Below are 21,997 nucleotides of genomic sequence, written 5' to 3'. Positions count from 1 at the left end.
TTTTAAGAGTGTATTAACTTAGTAGCAAGGTTTCGCATATTTTCTTATAGTTAATTTTCGGGAGTTTTGGCGAATTCCAATAATGTGTTTGACGGTTAACTAAATTTGTTCACAAACATTGCCAAAGATAATTTATAATAGCCTAATTTACTTAAAAACACGTTTTGTTCTTTTACGCAGAACACGGTTACGTTTTTGTTTGCTTACGTTTTTGATTTAAATGTGACCAAATGACACGACCATTTTCCGGGTAATTTTCGTTAATAAATGGAAAACGAGAAGCAGCCACACTGTTTTTGTGTGTTGTTGTTGCCGCAGATTCCGTCACAAAACATCGGACGTTAAATTTTTGTTTTTGCACTTGCTTGGAAATTCGGACTCCGTCGGAAATTGAAACCGTTTAGGCCAAAGCATTCCCCACTTGTGCAACGCGAAAACACTCACAAAGAAGGAGCGGAGGGAAAGCGCCCGTGGAAATGGGCAGTAACTCCCACGAAAGTGGAAATTGTGTGATGTCATTTTGACTGTGTTGTTCGCTGGCTGCCTTCGAGTTAATTGAAACAACTTCCTGTGCTGCTGCTGATTTTCTGCTGCCAACTGTTTTTTAGCGCCACTGTGCGTGTGGGAGTGAGTGCGAGTGTGAGTGAGTGCAACACGCGTGCTGGTATTTGCATTTGGATATTGCCAGTTGTGCTGAATTATTCGCCGTTAAAAGCACACGGATAATTGGTCATTAAGTGCCCCACACATTTGCTTCGCTTTTATTTTGCGGGAGAAGGAGGGGAAGCAGAGAACCCACTCACACACACACACACACACACTGAAAAGAGAAAAGGTGAAACGCACGCATACCAACGAACCACACCGCGAGTGGAGTTGAGTGGGGTTTCACACCCAACAACAAGAAAAAACTCACTCCCCAAGTCCGGCGGCATAAACAAAAACACAATAGAAACTTTTATCGGAATTTTATCGATTTCCCTCCAAAACAAATAACTTTAAAACACCAGAGAAGTTACGAAGCTAAGCACAGGAGAAATCCAAGATTCCGCCCAGGAAAACAACAGGAACAACGAGAGTTAAACACCTGCCACGCCCACGGGCAGCTGTACCGTCCATTCGCCTCCGGAATCCTCCCTTCCCAGTCCCCAATTCCCCACCAGGTGATCCATCATCATGTCCACTCCCAATGCCCCGGATAGTGGCTCATCGGAGGGCCAAAGCCAAACGCTGCAGGATCTGCGCATGGAGGTGGAGCGGCTGACGCGGGAACTTGACCAGGTCTCCTCTGCCAGCGCCCAGTCCGCCCAATATGGCTTATCCCTGCTGGAGGAAAAGTCCGCCCTGCAGCACAAGTGCGAGGAGCTGGAGACACTTTACGACAACACACGCCACGAACTGGATATCACACAGGAGGTGAGTTTAAGCCATTTATTTATCAGAATTTTTCCATATCAAATTGTACACTTGCAGAGCTCATAAATTCGATAGGGTTTGTGTGAAGGTTACACCTGTTAGATTTTGTGATGGAACATGTAGAGAGTAGAGCTTTTAATGTGGTTTCATACGGGAAAAAGTATCTTATTTAAAAGATTTATTTTAAATGCTTAGTTTCTCTTAAAATGTTTAAAATACTCAACGTCTTACTTAGGCTTTATCCACAAGAAAACCATATCCCTCATTACATTTATACAAAATAATTATCACATTTGTTTTGAAATGAAAATGTTCAAATATTATTATGTAGAATATACCCATAATTTACTTTTATGGATAATGGTGCTTCATTCTTCGATTTCTTCTTAACTTTGGCTGGATCGATTCGTTAATACATTCCCAACTAGACTTTACTGTGGTTACGTTTCTGATCCGATTCCAAGCAGTCGCCGCTTATCTGCTCGCCCAACTAGCACACACACACTGACCAGCACTATTTTACCTGTGAGAGCACACACAAAGAAAACCTTTCCACAATCGCCATCAATTTGTCTTGCTGGCAAATTAACTCGCTCACCTGTTGGCCGGCCAGTCGCTCTCTCTAAACGCCTCTTCCGTTCTCTTTCTCTCTGTATTTTTGTTGTGTCTCTGCCTCTGTCTGTGTTTGGTCTAGCAGAAATAATTGCGATCAACTCGCTGATCATGAAATCGACCATATGGTCACGTGCTGGTATTATATGCACAGAGAAGCTTCGCTAAGTGGAACAGGTGTTCCGTGAATGGGTTTGTAGATTAAGGTGGTGGAGGTGTCTCCATTTCAAGTCCTGAATCACAAGTCAAGGATTCAAAGAATGCGAATATTTTAAGCTTAAGTATGATCGATTCTCGATTCGATCCTATAATTCATTTGCGAAGTGCATGAGTACTCCAACGTTATCATCCTTTCTTTTTTTTTGTTTGGCTTAATCAGATGGTTAAATAGCTATTCTAAGGTTTGGTTTATTGAATTTCCTCTGTATTCATATGGTAAAAGAGGGGCTTGCGGTACTCTTAGCCGGCTCAGTGAACGCACTCACTCTGAAACTCCCCTGTTCAACAATCTCTTTGTTCTTCATATTTTTTTTCTTTGCTCCGAACGATCTCGCTCAATTTGCCTCAAACTCAGGTTTAGGCATATTTTTTGGAAGCTTAAAAAGCCACTGGAACTTTTTGTTAGTCCCTGTCAACACGGTCAATCCATTTTTGTCATTTCACGTTGCACCTGTGTCCTGCTTCCACTTCCCATTCAACCAGCCTTCCTTTCCAATTAGTCTTCGCCATCGGAAGGTATTTCCGCTGGAATTTTCACCGGCAGCGGATTACAGGACTAGAACTGCATTGCCAGGCAAAGGGGAAAAGTTTCGTCCTTTTTTTGCGGCAGTGAAAATCAAATGGGGGAAACAAACAATAATCATTCTGCCGTCTATTATCATTCCTCTGCTGTCTGTTTTGTTTTTCTCTTTCCTTTTTATTTGTGGCCTTTTCCCAACTTTATTTTTTGGCTTTGTTATTCTGGTAATTAAAGCGGTTGCTAAAACAAAAGTTGGTTTAGGCCAGATTGGTGCTTAAGGGGAAAGAGGTAAAAACGGTTAATAAAGCAAGTTGGTGGAAATGTTTCAACATTTCTATTTTAGTAAATAGAATGCAAAATACATATGTACATTGTTGCTAAAAATCGTACATGGAATTGTTGTAATTACTGAAGATATATACATATATGCTGCTTTTATTTAAGGGTCTGTCTTTACTAGAACTTAATTGTATGCAAATTTGCATTATTAAGGAATAATACAAAGAAAAGAGTTGATACTCTAAAATTCTTCAATAAATATTCGCTTAATTTAGTCTGTTTCTTATTTTTTTTTTTTTTACGTATTATCATATCAAACTACCATCTTCAGCCATCATATGTTTTTCCAAGTTACTTAACTATTCAAAAGTTTGGGTTTGTGTAGGAATCTGGGAAAGGAACTTGATACATATTCACCACACCGCAAGCTATCGATAGTATCGACGATAGATGTATCGGATAAAGTTAACTTGGCTTCGATTGCCATGCTTTATTTCCTGTCCTCCATCGGCGTCAAAATATTGAATTAGAAAATATTTTTTGTAATAATGGACGAAAATTTGAGTCTGGACGAGATCATTGAGCTGCGTAGAAGGCGCGATCCGGACTTTGCTCGCGATGTCACCAACAAGTCGGCAGACTACATTGATCACCGTAATAGGAACCACCAGAAAACACCGCGAAAAAGAAACGACGCTCCCAGCCCCTCTAACCAGAGGAAGCGGCGACTGTCGTCGTCGTCCTCGTCGTCATCGGTAAAAGAAGCCAGGAGTATCAAATGGAGGCCTGCACCGCAGCGACAGAAGTATTATGGCAGGAGCCGCACCATGAACAGGGGAAAATATAAGGCTGCTTGGGAAGCCGACACTTCGTGGCTCCCGCGTCGCCCGTATAAATACCACAGTGGCTATGTTGACCTTGACAATATGCAGGAACTGGAGGATGAGGAGGTCATTCGTGCCCTCCAATCGGGCGTAAAAAGGAAGAAGAAGAAACCACAATCACCAACAATCTTCATCAATTTGGACACGGATGACGACTCGACAAAGTCCCCTGCTTCTCCTTCTCCTCCGAAGAAGGCACAATATCGCAAGGATCACGGGCCACTAAAAATTCTGAAACCCACTGATGACAATCCTATTGATAGTCGCCGCCAGTCAATGAATAAACTGGGTTTTCGCCTGCTGGTCAGCAATCTGGATCCATACGTGACCACTTCTGATATTCACGAGGTCTTCTCTGAAATTGGGCCGTTGGAGCAAGCTAAAGTGATTCGTCCCGGCACTGCCGAAGTTATCTACAAGTCCCTGGAGGATGCTAAAAAGGCCGTGAGCAAGCATCATCGTCGCAACTTTGATGGTCAGCCGATGCATTGTGTACTCATCAATACCCAATCGTCCGACGTCCAAGTGGATCTGGATGTAGTCCACTCGGTGCTATTTGGGAACAAGAAAGAGAGCCGCCCTTTGTTTAGTGGAAAATTCAAAAATAGGAAATAAAAATTGAGTTTTCCAAGCGCACTTATGATGTTTTTTTTTTGATATGTTATATTTAACTTAAACTTGAATATCTCTTACGATCAGAAACAAAAGATTGAGGTGACTTCTTATTGAACAAGTTGTATTTTTTTTTTCTTTTTTTGACATTGTATCTGAAAATTCTCTATCTAATTTTAAGACAAGAAACCATTCTATATTATTTTCTTAGAATTTATATAATATCAAGACTTTAACAATGTTTATATACCAACTGCGGGTAATCCATTTGTTGTCCAAGTTTAAAGAACAGAAAAGCAAAGGCTCTTTAATTAAAAAACAATGAACGAAAGTAAATTAAATGTATGTTTTTGCCTGAGTATAAAATATGTCATAATTATGCAGGTGAAAAGATCTGTCATGAAACAGGGGGCATTAACATCAGCACCAGAAACACCTTCCCTTTTTATTCAGAAACATTCATGAATCTCTGTGCTTATAGAACAAAAAGCATGCCAATTAATTGTACGACAGGTGGTGCACTCTTACCTTGCTTGATAGTTTCCAGCTTGTTGGATTTGAACTCAACTGAACTTTTACGAGAACACAAAAAGTGCTAGAGGAAAACCAACACCCCCTCAGGCAGCCCTTTTTCCCCTCACACACCCCCACACAATTGCACATTTTTAATGGATGCTTAAAATTAAAAATTTTCGCAACGTCGACGACAACGTCACTGCGGGCATTTTTCCTCTCCAACTCGGAAACTCAGGGGGGAAAATTGCAGAGCGTAAAGGGGTGAGAGCAGGGAGACATATTTCCACTTGTAATCAAGATATCAGCCGTGGGCGACCCCACCATGAAGTGACATAAATCAGAGGCGACGGCAGCAAGGCGGAGCAGTGTTTCCGTCTTCGGGCCATGGTGTGAAATTAGCTTACTAAAATTAATCGGATATTTTCCAAAGTGCCCAAGGCACGAAGAATTTTTCATCCACTTGACATTAATGCAATAGCCTTTCGATTATGTCGAGGGTCAGATCTAGGGAGTCTCAGTACATTTTACACAATTACTGCTTTGGTTGATTGATTATTAACTTAATCCAATAATTATTGTGGAATCTTGCCAATCTCTACTCTTCAAATAGTATCCGTAGAAGAGAGTTTTTAGTATAAAGAAATGAGTCAAACTCTACAGCTTGGTCAGGAAACATTAATTAACTTGAAACAAATAATTTTAAACTAATTTGCAATTAATTAAAATGACTGTAATCCCATATTTTCGATCATTTTAGTCACACCCCTAAGGAGTACAGTTAAATCTGAGCTTGCTAGCTAGACACCACTAAAGCTTCTGGTTGCTGGGAAATCCTGAATATCCTGTAACTGCTAATTTCGGAACCATCACTGTAACTGCAAATTGGCAGCTGCAGGACCGCAAAACAAATATTTACCCAGTTTTTGGGATGTCAGAGAGGGACGGCATGGGAATCCTGCGAACTGTCAGCCACATTTGGCAATTTATTCAGTTAGCTGAATCAGAGTTAGTGCAACAGCATAGTCGAGGGGTAGAGGAAAACACGTTGTTGTTCGGACGATTGTAACTGCGGCAATTAAAAGGGCCCAAAACAAGGGCCATAAAACGTACGATGGACGCAGTGCCCAACACTTGTACGCCCCAATATATATGCCATGTCCTGTGGGCTTCGGTTTCGGGTGCGGGTGCGGGTGAGCGCCATATTTTATGGCTTACATTGCATCGCATCGCATCGCGCCACCACCATCAAGGACATTCCGTCCATTGGCAGGAACATTCCCGTGTCCAGCGTAGTTTTGTGCGCTCCGTGCGGTTGCCTGACTTTGCTACTTTTCGCCCCCCCACAAAAGTTTTTAACACAAAATTTAATAATTAATTACGTTATTTGTCCTGGCTGTGTGGCATTTAATATACGACAGCAAAGCTATTAAAAATGTAAGGAAAAGTTGGAAAATGAATGAAAGTTTCACAATTTGTTATTGGCTTTGAAGTTCAAGCATTTTTTATAATTAAATCTTGACCTCAAAGAAGAACTATTTTTAATACATTTTAAAATGTTGGAAAGATAGATATATAACAAAATCCGCAATTTATATATTGAAAGACTTATAATTAAACCCTTCTATAATTATCCATTAATCCAAAGTCTATATCTAAATCCCCTAAAAACTCTCGGTTGGAATTCCTTCCTTCTCTCAATTTACTGTCCTTGTACATCCTGCCAAATGTTTATCCTTGCCGAATCCATGCCAGACAATAACAATTAGAATAACAGCAGCAACATGAAAGCCACAGGATAAAGGATGTAGAGCAGGAGGAGCAACAGGGAAAATAAAACCCAACCGACGAGAAGGAAAAAATTATAATGATTTGACACTGATGTTGTGTTCTTTTGGCGCAAATTGCAATTCTACGGCAATCAAACTGGCAGCAGGAGCAATAGGAGGAGCAGGAGCCAGAAGCCAGGAGCAGGAGCAGGAGCAACTGCAACAGCCGCAATGGGGGCCATGGGCGGGTTAAGTTGGCAAAGGGTTAAATGTGGCGCTTGAGCACTGACAAAACATGTTTCCGTCTACGGTTTCGGCTCAGATACACTGGGAATACAAGTAGCTATGCATTTTGGATAGAAATTTATATTTTAAAATAGTACTGAAATGTTTTCCATATATCCCACAGACTTTTGCTCCAAGTGCAGGCACTGTTTTTGTTTGTCTGTCTCGGCCGTAAGGAAATGGTTGGTGGGGGAAAAGTGTAGTATTTCCCGCCAACTGAAGCCATCTCTCCCCCCCTTGGCACGCCCAGTTTTCCCCAATGAATTGCAAGCAATGAAAATGTAAAGTACACAGACTTGTGACGATGATGAGCGAAAAATCTGGGCAAGGATGCGCGGCTGAGGAGGATGGCAACTGTTGTGACAATTGCAGTTTTCCAGCAGAGGACCCAGAGGTTGGAGACCCGGCGATTGTCCTGCATAATGACGGTGCAATTTATTTGCGTAAACTTTTTGGCCCTGCTTCGCCAATTGGCCGGGATTGGAACTCTGCCAGAAATGGGGAGAGGGAAGCTGGCTCTTAACACGTTCTTTCTGGGATGCGCATCCGAGGAATATCCATTTCATGGCACTGCATGTGTTCCTGACTATTGCCTGTTAAATGTGCTCGGGATATTTGCACAGGACACGGAATGGATGCGCGGTGGTGCATTATGCAACCCATCCACAGACATCGCACAGCATTCGCAGCTGGAGGGAATCGTTATTATTTCTCTTTTTATAGTGGCGTTCTCGCTCAAGGATTTCGCATGGCCCGCTGTGTCCATTCCGTATATCTTGCTGATGGTTGCAAGCGTTTTTTATATAGAGAGTCTCAGTTCATTCGTTTTTGTGTGGCTTATTACGCAGTTGAAAAACTCGAGCTGGTGAAAGGATTCGTGTGTGTTTCACATTAGCATTCCATTTTGGGATTTTGCTAATGAGACAGACTACTTAAATATTTCAATAGATTAACCAGCTTTGAAAGCATTTATTTTATTCCCTTAGAGCTTGGTTTAACTCTCTCATTAAACAAATAAATATTTCCTTAAAGTAGGAAATATATAACCTTCCCAAAAGAAATAATTGAATTCTTATATTACAACACAATCTTGGGAAATTTGTTTCATTATCCTTCTTCAAACTACACCACATTAAAGTCCTTTTAAAATGCAGATCCATTGTTAGCACACTCATGGGTGTGGTTAAGTTTAACAAGATTCCTGCCACATCCTTTGAGTGCGAAAAGCAAAGGGTATTTCCCGCAGTTTCCTTTATGTTCCTGCATTTGGCATATTTTTCACGAATTCGCATTTCGTTGAGAGCGTAATTTGAGTTCTTTTGTGTCAGCTCAAATAAAAAACAAAAAATTCCCACACCGTCAACGCACATTCGCACACACTCTCGGTGGTTCTTTGCAATTTTCCGGCTGCAGTTTTAGTCGCTTTTCGGATTGTCGTTTTCCTTTGTCGTTTTTGGCGACATTTCAAATTCACAGAGAGAAAGAGAGAGTGTCAAGCTCGAGCATTGACATGATGGCCACAAATGCGACGATTCTCCATTTTTCATTTCCCATTTCCCATTTTCCCCCATATTCCCTGGTTCTCTGGCTCTTATTGTTCGTGTGTGGGTTAAAAATTGCAGGGCCTACAATAAGCGTGCACTGAAAGAATATATTTAGAATCAAAGGGAATTCTTTATAGAATTTCTAATGCACTTTGGAGTCACATTTTTATATCCTTGCAAAAATTTGTTTAAATTTTAAATTGAGTATGCAGATTTATTAACCTAGCAAAAAGTAACATAGGACTGCCTACCGAATCAAAATAAATTTGTTTGGCTTAGTTATGAGTTTGTGAAGCTTTGATTTGTCGCAAAAATTGTCATTTAAAAATGTCTATAAATATCGTTTCAAGAAATGTCAATAATTCTAAGCTTAGTTATGATCGATCGATCCGATTCAGTCTTATAATTATTTAGCAAGCTGCATGAGTATATTAACTTGAGCTTCCCGAAGTTAGTTTCCTTGTTTTGTTTTCCATTGATTTTTCAATCCATATTTTGCCCCGTGTGTATTTGTTTATTGTTGCATTTGCAGGCGGTTTTGTATTTAAATTTCCATGCGTTCCAAGAGAATGAAGCTGGGACTGGGACTGGGACTGGAACCGGGAAGAAGGAGGAGCAGTTAACGAACTGGGCGTGGTGTCGCCCTGTGCAATCTGTTCAGCCATTCATGGCATACTTTATCAACGTTTGGGAGCAGACAAACCCACACTCTCCATACCAATTCCAAACCCACTGAACCACCCAATCCCAACTCCTCTCTGACCAGGAGGAAATTGTTATAGTCGCCCCTTGTTTATGCTGCTGTTTGGCCACCTAAGTGCCCCAAACTCAAACACACACACACTCAGAGACATTGGTGTGTGCACTCCAAAATTCTGCTCATCGCCGTCATAATGTGGGCAATCTGCTCTATTTTTAGTGGTCCACCTCGGTCAGGAGGAGTTTCATTGCAGTCATCCGGCTAGCTGATAGCTGATGGCAACAGCTGCTACAGCTGCTGGTCCGGGGAAGTACCACCTCCATATCTGTTCCTACACCTAGAAAAATGATGTAAAACGTACATAACATGGTATACTAATTAATCTCATTTAGTATATAACGTTTGAGATATTTTATATTAACAAATTAAGTTTCTGATAGGAAGAAATTTCATTTGGTGTGAGTAAACTATTTCTCTCTGTGCCCTAATGCACCTACCCCACATCGTCCCCCTTTCTCATAGTGTTTAGACCATTTAGATGGCATCTCTCGCATTCTAATCCCAGCCATGGCATGGATTGTGAAACAATCCAGCAGATATAAAGTGGGGGTAGGAAGGATGGGAGCGGTTATCATTAAGGGGCAGAGGCAGTGCTTCAGACCCGGTGCGGCGTCTGGCCTATGCCACCAACCAAGTACATAGTAGTAGCTGTGGCTTTGCTCTGCTCTTGTCTGGCCCTTGTGAACTGTGCTAATATTTGCTCGAGTTAATTAAAAATCTTTTCTAATTTGCATAAAGTTTATGCCGTCATTTGTTTGCGGCCTGTTGCTCGCTCGATGGCGTCACTAAATAAAGGCGTTCACTGTGACAAAAAACGTGGTTATTCTATTATGTTCTTTTGAGAAAGTAATTTTGATTAAAAAGGTGTGTTTACAGTTGAACTAATTGGATAGCATTATTTATTACTAAATACTGACATGACTTCACATTTAGGTAGAATTATATGATTGTTGATTGACTGCACAAGTTTTTATTAAACCATTTTTATTAAGTAAAACTGAAATCTAATGGTAATGTCATATCTTTGGTAATGTCATCAAGCTAAGGAATGCTTTTATAAACCGCCTGCATTGCCAGAGCCTTTGATAATTATCTTCCACTAACCGGGGACAGGAAAACATTTTCTTTGTATCTCTAAAGCTGTCCCTACCCTCAGTGGGTATTATAGTTTAAGTTTAAAGTTTACAACGGATGCTAATATAAACTCTATAAAGATTATTTGGGATTAAGCAGAAATTGTAATATATTTTATATAGATGATGCCTTTTAATATATAGACTAAAATTGGTATGTAAAATAATTTACTACATTTTTTAAAAGACCTTTTGAGGGATTTTAGTACCCTGATGATTTCTGTAACACCTCCGATTGAACAAAGTATATCCTGTAAAAATAAGTGTATTAAACTTTCGACTTCCTTAATTTATCTTTCTTGTAGGTCGTTGTCTAGTTGAGTCTCATTTAAGAGGCGCCTTGCAATTTAGTTCCATGAATGTGTGACAGCTTTAGGCAACTGAAATTCCATCCGAGACTCTTTGGATCCGCCTTGGCCTTTTGTTTGCTTTCTCCGCCACCGCCTCCGCCTCCGCCTCCTCCCTCCTCTTCTTCGGATTACACTAATTAACGAAATGCACTTGGCTTAAAGTAGGTAGGAGGAGAGATGTGTAGAAGCTTCTGGGTTTGTGTTGTGGGTGTGGGATTGTCAAAAAACAACAAGTACATCAGGGGCTGACGTAGCTCAGCGATAATTATATGGCCAGAAAAACCAAGCTGGGAATGAAAAGAGTGTTGGTTGAGGAGGGGAGTAGAGGAGGTTGGCAAAATAAAAGGGGTTAAGGAGGCAATGCTAATTACATGGCTTTTAGGGGAGAACCGCCAAAAGGAGGAAAGTTTCTCCTAGAACTTGATGCAGTTTCCGTTTTACCAAATCCCTGAAACGTGGTCATTCCACTTGCTACCACTTGAGAATTTTGTTTGAGGCACAGTTTTTATGACGATTACGATGATGATGATCATCATCGTCAGCGTGGCACTCGTGAAGCACGTACTCCAAATGGTCCCCATTCAAAATATGCCTGACGAGCGATGAGCGGAGACGTTAGGGGTTGAGATTTCAATTAAAGCCGCCACAGGATTAAATATATGAGCCATACATTTAACCCTGCTCTACCTTTCCATTTCCACGGGCGGCTACACTCCCACTGGATGACCACCATACGGACGTGGTCGGTCTCCAGCGCCCAGTTAAGGGCTTGGCCTGGCCCCATAAACATCCCGCATTCGTGTTTACCTTTGCGCTCCTGCTTTTAATCCTGGGCGTGTCCCTGGCCACCGTTAACCTTTATGTGCTCTCTTGCGTCTTTAATGCGATTTCCAACACTGTCAGGGAATGAAAGCCAGTCGCAATTAACAAAATCCAATAATTGCAGACCAACGAGTCCGAGTCCGAGTCTCCTTTCGCCCGCCCATTGCTGCCCGTCATGCATTTTTCCCCACTGGACTGATAAATAATTACAGGTGGATTCAGAATGATAATTGTGCCAAGCTTACTTCAATTACTCAATTTAACATTTAAAAAAAAAAAAAAATTTTTTGAAAATTTTAAACAAATTTCGAAAATTTAATTTTGCACCGGAAATGACAAGATCGACTTAGCTGTTGATGCTGATCAAGAATATATATACTTTATAGGGCCAGAAATGACTCCTTCACTGCATTTTAAGCTTCTGACTAAATGTATAATACTATGAAAATGTAGTTTTGAAACTATCCTAAAGATTAAGAAATCAATTTGGGTGAATAAATTATAATTAAGTTAGGCTGTTGATACTAAGCATACGTATTAGATATCCTAAATACAAAATAGAATCCATGACAATAAGGAAGTTAATTGGTAAATAAATGCATACCTAGCACAGCTGATCTCTCCTATACAATCTATATATATGATATAATTGTCATGGCTTAGACTTACCTCAGTAGAGGACACACGGTTACCCTGGTATCATCATCAGTTGATCATCCTTCTGATTATCCAGATGTATTGCATAGGCCACGTCATATTTTTGGGGTCGAATCACTAATCACTATCACTATCACTCTAGATGTTAACAGGTGGGGGGCCCCGGACAGACTGAGGCGCGCGGGCCAGCAGCGCCTGTATTTATACTCTCCAAGTGAAGAGAACAGAGAAAGTGGGAGCGAGAGAGTAACTCTTGCTATCTCTAGAGCTAAGCAGAGAAAGAGCGAGCGAAAGAGGCATGCCTAGAGAAACGCACAGAGCGCTAGAGAAATGGAGAGTAGTAGAGAGAGAGGGAAAGGGCGAGTGGAAAAAAATTTTAGCTATAGGGATATAATAATATATAAACTTTTTATGATAAAAAATTACTATTTTACTTAATTGTATGCTTTTGACTAAAATATAAAATTCACTTATACGTAATATGCAAATTGTAAATAAGCAATTAGTTGATTATTAATAATTAAAATGGTTACCCATTATTTGTTTATATATTATTTTAAAAAATATAACGAAAATTAAATATATAAATAATTTATTAGTATCTCTAGAAATAGGCAGAAATGCCGAAAATGCTGATGTTGATACTGATCAAGAATATATATCTTTATATGGTCGAATATGACTTCTTTACTGTGTTGCATACCTCATGACTAAAATGATAATACCCTGCAAGGGTATAAAAAGCCAGTGAAAGGCAGGGGGCGTCATCAGCATCAGACCAGGCCGGCGGCAGAAGAGCTCCCAAGTGGCCAACGCCCCTCCTGTGCCAATCCACTCCAATCCTCCAGATTCCCTCCCCAGTGATTGTGTGGGACATGCAAATGGCTGCAATAAAGTCGCTGGCATTCGCGGTGGGCAGGCAGGAAACTTTTATGATTACTTTGCTTTGGCCCAGCGCACTCTTCTCCCACGCCCCTCATCTGACACGTGCTTTACGTTCTGTATCGTTTGATTATTACAGGCGCTGACCAAGTTCCAGACCTCACAGAAGGTGACCAACAAGACGGGCATCGAACAGGAGGACGCCCTGTTAAATGAGTCCGCTGCCAGGGAGACATCTCTCAATTTGCAGATCTTTGATCTGGAAAATGAGATCAAGCAGCTGCGCCATGAGCTGGAGCGGGTGCGCAACGAGCGCGACAGAATGCTCCAGGAGAACTCAGACTTTGGCCGGGACAAGAGCGACAACGAGGCGGAGCGACTGCGTCTCAAGTCCGAGCTGAAGGACCTGAAGTTCCGAGAGACGCGCATGCTGAGCGAGTATTCGGAGCTGGAGGAGGAAAACATATCGCTGCAAAAGCAGGTCTCTAACCTGCGCAGCTCTCAGGTTTGTCAGGATAGAATCCATCCCAATCCAGGTCTTAGAGTTAACATTTTTACCATTTTCCAGGTGGAATTTGAAGGTGCCAAACATGAGATTCGTCGCCTCACCGAGGAAGTTGAGATTCTGAATCAACAGGTCGATGAGCTGGGGAACCTCAAGAAGATTGCCGAGAAGCAAATGGAGGAGGCGCTTGAGGCTCTGCAGGGTGAGCGCGAGGCGAAGTATGCGCTGAAAAAGGAGCTGGATGGGCACCTGAACCGCGAGTCCATGTACCACATCAGCAACCTGGCCTACAGCATACGTAGCAACATGGAGGACAACGCCAGCAACAACTCCGATGGCGAGGAGGAGAACCTGGCACTCAAGCGTCTGGAGGCTGACCTTAGCACCGAACTGAAGTCACCCGACGGCACCAAGTGCGATCTGTTCTCAGAGATCCATCTGAACGAGCTGAAGAAGCTGGAGAAGCAGCTGGAGAGCATGGAGAGTGAGAAGACCCATCTGACGGCCAATTTACGTGAGGCACAGACGAGCCTGGACAAGTCTCAAAACGAGTTGCAGAACTTCATGTCCCGCCTGGCCCTTTTGGCAGCCCATGTGGATGCCCTCGTCCAGCTCAAGAAGCAGATCGATGTGAAGGAGCAGGGCGGCAAGGAGAGCGAGCAGAAGAAGGAGGAACTGGAACAGCAGCTCCGAGCTTTGATTTCGCAGTATGCCAACTGGTTCACGCTTTCCGCCAAGGAAATCGATGGCCTCAAGACTGACATTGCCGAGCTGCAGAAGGGTCTCAACTACACGGATGCCACAACCACGCTGCGCAACGAGGTGACCAATCTGAAGAACAAACTCCTCGCCACGGAACAAAAGTCCTTGGATCTACAGAGTGATGTGCAGACCCTAACCCACATCTCACAAAATGCTGGACAAAGCCTGGGCTCAGCTCGCAGTACTCTGGTGGCTCTAAGCGACGATCTGGCCCAGCTGTACCATCTGGTGTGCACAGTCAACGGGGAAACTCCAACACGTGTCCTGCTGGATCACAAGAGCGACGATATGAGGTACGCCTTTTCACGGAAAGAATATGAAAGTTTTTCTGATCTTAACTTATATGTTTCATTACAGCTTCGAGAACGACTCACTGACTGCCATCCAATCGCAGTTCAAATCTGATGTCTTTATTGCCAAGCCACAGATCGTGGAGGATTTGCAGGGCCTGGCAGATTCCGTGGAGATCAAGAAGTACGTAGACACGGTCAGCGATCAGATCAAACACCTGAAGACAGCCGTGGAGCATACCATAGATATGAACAAGCACAAAGTGCGCTCCGAGGGTGGCGATGGTAAGTAATTTACGATTACTTATTGTTTATTATTTAATATCACATTTAAATCCAATTGCAGCCTTGGAGAAGGTCAACACCGAGGAGATGGAGGAGCTGCAGGAGCAGATAGTCAAGTTGAAGAGCCTGCTGTCCGTAAAGCGCGAGCAAATCGGAACGCTGCGCAACGTGCTCAAGTCAAACAAGCAAACCGCCGAGGTGGCTCTCACCAATCTCAAGTCCAAGTACGAGAACGAGAAGATTATCGTCAGCGATACCATGTCCAAGCTGCGTAATGAGCTTAGACTGCTCAAGGAAGATGCGGCCACCTTCTCCAGTAAGTGGAAGGTGTCTATTCGTGCGAATTACATTTAAAATGATTAATTATTCGTAGGTCTGCGTGCCATGTTTGCCGCTCGCTGCGAGGAGTACGTTACTCAGGTGGATGATCTCAATCGCCAGCTGGAGGCTGCCGAGGAGGAGAAGAAAACGCTCAACCAGCTGCTACGCTTGGCTGTCCAGCAAAAGCTGGCCCTCACCCAGCGTCTCGAGGAGATGGAAATGGATCGGTGGGTGCACTTGGGTCGTTAAAAGTCAGCTGCACCATCAAGAATCCCTCCCTTCCCCAAACAAAAACATACACTTTCACATCCCTACCGCACCATTTAGTTCCTCTTCTCATCTCCCCTGTTATACCCCCAAACCCTCAGAGACTCCAGCGATCGGTAAGCACCTGCATATATGCCTGCCAAATGAGTTTGCATGCGCTAACCTGCTGCTGGAATCCGCCTAACTAAATAATAAAAATCCCGCTGATTGCGCTGATTAATCATTGGAAATTTATAAATCTGAGTTAACTCGATCAAATTTGTTTTGTTTAAAGTATTCACTGACCAAATTTGATCGAAAAACTTAAAATTTCCTTATCCACGACTAACAAATATTTCAATTCCCCCTTTAAAACAGTGAAATGCGTCACGTGCGTCGCCCTATGCCCGCCCAGCGGGGCACTAGCGGCAAGTCCTCGTTCAGTACGCGTCCTTCGAGCAGGAATCCAGCGAGCGGAAACACCAATCCCTTCTAACATAAGATCAGCGTGCAGCGTAAACTTTTAGCTTTGGTTTATACTTTGCTTAAGTTGTAAATTCGTTGGAGTTCCTGCGGAGCGAAAGAGGGAGATACACGCGATATCCTACATGTCCAGGCTCTATCCAACTATCCAGCTCTACTATAACTACGTTTGTTTGTATTGTATTTGTATTTATTGAAAGTTTAGTTAGATGAAAGGTTTGTGTTAGACGAGGAAGCCGATTAGAATGGTTATTAACACGGTTAGTTACTTAAACGTCCAATTAATTTAATTAAACAAAAAGATGGCAAGATTAGGAGCAAAAGATTAAATGATAACGTAACGAATTGTATTTTTCTATATATTCAAATGACGTGCATTTTAAATACGTCTTACGTTTGGTTCGATTCAAGTTTTGTTAACTTTCGCGTTGATTGTTTCGATTTTTGTTATCAACGCTGTGCGCAAGCGATAAAATTGACAAACCTAAAAACGATAAATAAGTTGAGATGTTAAACTAGCATGATATTGATGATATTGGCAACTGAACCACGTATTAATTGGCCTGCCTGCCCCGATAACCGAGAGTATTTTCACAAGGCCCAAGACCGTTAATGTACGTAAAGAACCAGAGGCCGATCTGGGTCGTAATATAACCTATATGTATGTAACCGATGGTCTTCAGCCATTGAACTAAGAGTAGCAACAACCAGGCTACTCGTCTCAAAGACGATTCTGAATGACGATGATAAAGATTTTTGTATTTATCGAGCGGTATTGTGACCGTCCTCAAATGAAGAAGTTGTAGGAAATTAATTATTATTTGCAATGAAGAAAAACTTAGTTTTTTGTGGATTATTTAGCGTTAATTATGCAGACATACCTTATGATTTGTGCATTATTATTTAATTCAATTAATAAATTGCAAAAAAAAAAATACAAAAATATTAGCCAGTAAATGCTGATTTGTTTTTATTTCTTTATTATTTAAGAAGTTGCTGAAGACACCCTCAGCAACACACTCAATTATTATGGTTTGCCTGTCGAAGTCAAACAGCCTTAAGACGATGTATTGTTTAAATAAGAACTAACTAACCAAGCAGCTTAGCCAACAAAATACAAAATAACGAGACAACGCGTTAAAGTTTAAATAGAGGATATTATTATGTAGCGAATTGAACACGAATCGAAAGTAGTGACAGCAGCCAGAGCACTTTCTGTAGTAGTACTTTAATTACTCAACCCCGAACCCATCCAAGAAACAGAAACTAACTATCTTTGTTGCTTCTTTTTGTGTTTTCGATGTTTTCGTTGTCAATCGGGAGAGATCGATCGATGTTCTACATGAAATTTTATATATGTATACAAGATCGTATATTGTGTAAATTACCGAGCCATTAAATTGAATTTATATTTAATAAACACAGACACACACACACACACACACAACCACAACGTCCATTCATGCATTCACAGATAAACTCCTTGGAGTTGCCTATAGCAATTATTTAATGGAGAACGAACAGCTCTAAACAATTGTAAATATATTTATATATACATAAATATGGCAGTTAGTAGATACATATATGGTGGCGAGAGAAACAAAGCGAACAAAACAAATTGCATACATATTTCAAAATGATTTTATTGTAATTTTTACCGTCCCTTTTTGCGAACGAACAAAAATACAAAGTCTATTTACGCAACTCACTGAACCAATAACGAACGAACAAGATGCACTTCACCTTAAGTTTCGTGTCCAAGCAAAAGTCCGAGAAATCACATATAACTCATACATCGATATCGATCCAACTGGCCAAAGTATTGATTAGCCAATATGCAAACTACATACATAAATCGTATAAATAACTCAAGAGAATAACTTCAATTAGAGAGACTATTGATAACCGCAGAACAGAGAAAAGTAAAAGACAAGAACAAATAAATAGTTTTCTATTTCCCAAAAAATTAATAATATAAAAATAAATATGACAAAGAGAAAAAGCAATTGAATTTAAGATTTGAAGGATATTTAATGTAAGTTTTACGATAATTTGCCGGCAAACTGCATTAACTTTGCATGTGGTAACTGTGGACATATGAAAAATGCAACAGAGTGTGCAAGGGATAAACCCAGAGAGGAATATAAATTATACAAAAAATACTTATTGCAAAATATGTGAAAAATAAAGAAATTAGCAAATATGACCTGGGGTTGTAATACATTTGGTGCCTATTGAGTTAAATTTTTTTTATTTTGGACTTCCACTTACTTATATATTTGTAAAGTGCTATTCATTTTATTATTTACATTTAAAATTTCTCTTTTTGCTTTAATAAATAATACTTCTCTAAAGAGCTCAATATTTAAATCTGACCTTGTCAAATGCTCGCTGCTCTGACACTCATACAAGGCAGCTTCTGTGAGTTAGCGCTGCCACTCACTTCATTTTGTAACCAAAGGACGGTGGTTCGAACCCCGGTGGGAAAAATAATAATTTATATACATTTTAAAATCATTTTTTTCATTTTTCAATTTTTTTAAAATTATTTTACAACTTTTGGCATATTTTTAAAATTTTTAACAAGCGTTTAACAGGTATTTTCAGCTATCCTGTTCCCAGACTTTACACAAAACAAAACCCACCCCCAGCAGTGGCCAGTGACTGGCGCACTGCATCGGTTGTGCTCTTGTGATTCCCAAGTACGTATTCCACGACTGGTAAGTATAAATAGCGCATCGCGAACTCTTGGGTTGGAAGTGTATTCTGTGATTGTTCTGTGCATCGATCGATATATAGATAGCCATATCTGTTTATCAGATCTGCTCAGTGCCGACCCTCCGTCACACTTTGTTTCCCAGTAATTCTGCCTGGCATTGCTGTGGCAACACGTTCGGTTCGGCTTTCCGCTGCCTTCCGCCGGTCAACGACGGGTTGTCCGGCGGTTTGACGCACGGTCGTGCGCTTGTCATCCGTCGCCCCCTCCGCCCCGCGGGATCTTGGTCTCGGCCGGGAACACGTATGGGCGGGGACGGGCGGCGGTGCCGGTGCTGAAGCCGACGACGTTGCCCGAGTCAGCCACTTTCAAAATTTCTTGGTTAAGTAACTTTGTAGCTTAGCTTCGGATTTTCGTAATAAAATTTGCTGTTCAGAACACTTCCATGTACGCGGCATTGCCGAGCAATTTGCCCATTCTTTTGCTGCAGGGATTTTTTTTACTGTTTAGGACAAAAGGAGGAAAATGAAATCCCGTGTTTTTGAGCATTAAGTGCTTAAAGTTTTTAAATTTTAGAAGGAGAATAGTTGTAAGCTAAGAACTTGATAGAGTATGCATTTGAACACAGATTAGATTTTTATTCAAAGATTTAAAACAATATTAATGGGCTTATTATAAATGATGGTACAGTGCGGTTCTATTATAGGCTTTGATATTTAACATTTTATCAATCGTTATAAAAATTAAGTGCTTAAAGTTTTTAAATTTTAGAAGGAGAATAGTTGTAAGCTATTTCCTACAAATTTAATTAGTATTATGAACATGATGGAGTATGCATTTGAACCGATTATTATTCAAAGAATTAAAATAATATTAATAGGATTATTATAAATGATGGTACAGTTCGGTTCCATTATAGGCTTTAATATTTAACATTATAGCAATCGTTATAAAAATATAGGGGCAGCTATTCCTAGGTATGTTATAATCAAAAACCACATTAAAGTATGCCAAATTATAAATGAAACTAGACGATTTTTAACATTCTTCACATTAACTGTTATTAAGTCGCAATAAAGGACGGCCTATAGTTGAAAATTAAATCTTTTAAATGTTTCTTGCCCTCTCTCACTCCCAAATAAACCCGGTAAGCCTCAGGCCAGGTTATTTCACAACAAATACCCGGAATTGGCCAAGGCCAAAAGAGGTTAACTAGCGATTTGCACGCACACCCGGCACACTCTACTAGACCTTGCAAGGTTTCAAGGATTCGCAGGTTTACATACTCTTTAAGGAAATTAATTAACGACTTTAAGAATCGTTTTAATAAAATGTTAGTAATTTTTTAAAGTTCATGAATCTATAACTCATAATTTATTGGCATTATTCTGCATTATTAATATTAATAATAACTCACCAACTACTTGATGTTTTTATGTAATTCATCAGTGATTATAATTAATATAAATTCTTTGGAAAAATTATTTACGTATTGATATAGTTTCAATATATATATAAATAATATTACACATTTTTATTCTTAGAATTCTTTATCAATGTTTTCTTAAGCTATAAATATTTTGTGACGTATATACCCATATACATATGTAATTCTGATGAACATTTTTCAATTTGAAGAGAACTGTTAATTTTGAGAAAAGCTAATAAATTTTTCAATTCTGTCAAATGTTCATTTAAATTCGTCTTTGACCCAGACTTTGACTGAAAGACGAGACTTAATGGCTGCGAAAACTAGGCAAGGTCCTTAAAGCAGAGGCGCAGTATACTAAAAAGTAGAAGGATATTGAAACTAGCACTATATGTATACGTATCAATTAATAACTGTTCTAAGTTTAAAAACTTCTGATGTTCCTAAAATGATAGTTCTTAAATTTTGATTTGAAACTTTCCACACCTTTGTACAATCTGTGCCACTGAGGTAATCGCATTATTCACCTTCACATTGACCGGGGACAGCCAGATTGTAGGGTTAGTTGGCCTCCCGCCGTCAAGGACACGTGTCGCAGGAAGTTCAAAGAGCCGACAACCGGAAAAATCAATAATGTCGTATAGCCAGTGTACATGTGAACACGAAGGCAACTCCCTGAGCACGTGTCAGGCTTTAAGGATGGGGATATCCCTTCCCAATGAAATATAACCAAGCGGTGAGTGGACAAGTATCGCGTGATTTTCATGGAAAACCCTCTGCAATTGGTTGGCGAATTCTAGGGAGTAAGAGTGTTTCTCCATCGTTGTTTGATCGATGTCTGGACTCCATTAACTGGGCGTAATACTTGTTGTTTTTCGTTCGTGCTATCAAGGCATTGTGAGTTGACTTAGGTCCTACTTATACCCACACTTCCGATTTTATTTATTGTTGTGGAATTTCAATACTAACATTTGACATAATTCCTATTTATTTGGAATTAGCTCATGTGCATACATGGGGAAAGTTGCCAACAAGGGGAAATTTGGAAATTTTGCAGAGTCTTGCATGACTTTGGGGGGTTACGATTTCTGATAAAGTGATTAATATATATACATATGTACATATATACGATATGCGGGGAATTTCGAACTTTAACATATCAGTTGTTTTGGTTTGGGGAGTTTTAGTTCTCATTCTTTACTGCATTTAATGTTGCAAATAACAAGTTGCTTTCTTATTAAGCATATCAAAGAATACTTTATTTTTGATTAATGGGTCATGGAAAATTGTACAAGTTTTTCATTGTAATTTTTGAATTCATTTCTAAAGAATCGATAACATTAAAACTTTTTATTCAACATTTCTTGCTTTCACTTCATGAAAAGTATATAAAATAATAGTTTGAGAAACTTAAAAGAAGCCCTATCTCTCCTGTTAACCCCTAATGAGTAATTCCACTATCAAGTATTCAATATATTATGTCAATACATGTAGTTTTAGCCCCTTTAATGACAGTGAATCAGCAACTTAACAAATTCCATGGAAATTGGCATCCCGAATGTCAGAGTTCGTCCGCCCGGAAAGTGAAAGCTGCTCCGGAATTCTGAACATGCAGCAAGTGAGTCACGGCACGAGGCCACTGCGAGAGTGGAAATTAATGTCAAAACAAATGCCGGCGCAGGATAATATCCTTTTTCCAGGAA

The 21,997-nt window shown here is 40.4% G+C and overlaps 1 protein-coding gene across 1 annotated transcript; it reads left to right on the top strand.

Moving 5' to 3' along the window:
• The first annotated feature begins 261 nt into the window (after positions 1-261).
• Positions 262-18,355, top strand: BicD (Microtubule-associated protein Bicaudal D). The gene is made up of 7 exons (XM_020953472.2): positions 262-1,416; positions 13,397-13,762; positions 13,826-14,817; positions 14,882-15,099; positions 15,161-15,415; positions 15,473-15,647; positions 16,045-18,355. The coding sequence occupies exons 1-7, from the start codon at positions 1,177-1,179 to the stop codon at positions 16,160-16,162; spliced, it is 2,364 nt and encodes a 787-aa protein (XP_020809131.2). The 5' UTR covers positions 262-1,176; the 3' UTR covers positions 16,163-18,355.
• The last annotated feature ends 3,642 nt before the right edge of the window (positions 18,356-21,997 follow it).

Source organism: Drosophila serrata, unplaced genomic scaffold (genome assembly GCF_035046125.1).
Source record: "Drosophila serrata isolate PLE 108 unplaced genomic scaffold, ASM3504612v1 contig_275, whole genome shotgun sequence".
In the NCBI taxonomy this organism is placed as follows: domain Eukaryota; kingdom Metazoa; phylum Arthropoda; class Insecta; order Diptera; family Drosophilidae; genus Drosophila; species Drosophila serrata.
The sequence above is the reverse complement of the archived record's forward strand: the minus strand, read 5'-3'. Positions and strand labels throughout refer to the sequence as shown.

Excerpts from the sequence above, each read along its gene's own strand:
- BicD (XM_020953472.2), top strand. The coding sequence starts at position 1,177 with ATGTCCACTCCCAATGCCCCGGATAGTGGCTCATCGGAGGGCCAAAGC. Across the intron at positions 1,417-13,396 it reads AACTGGATATCACACAGGAG|GCGCTGACCAAGTTCCAGAC; the intron begins GTGAGTTTAAGC and ends TGATTATTACAG. Across the intron at positions 15,648-16,044 it reads GAGGAGATGGAAATGGATCG|TGAAATGCGTCACGTGCGTC; the intron begins GTGGGTGCACTT and ends CCTTTAAAACAG.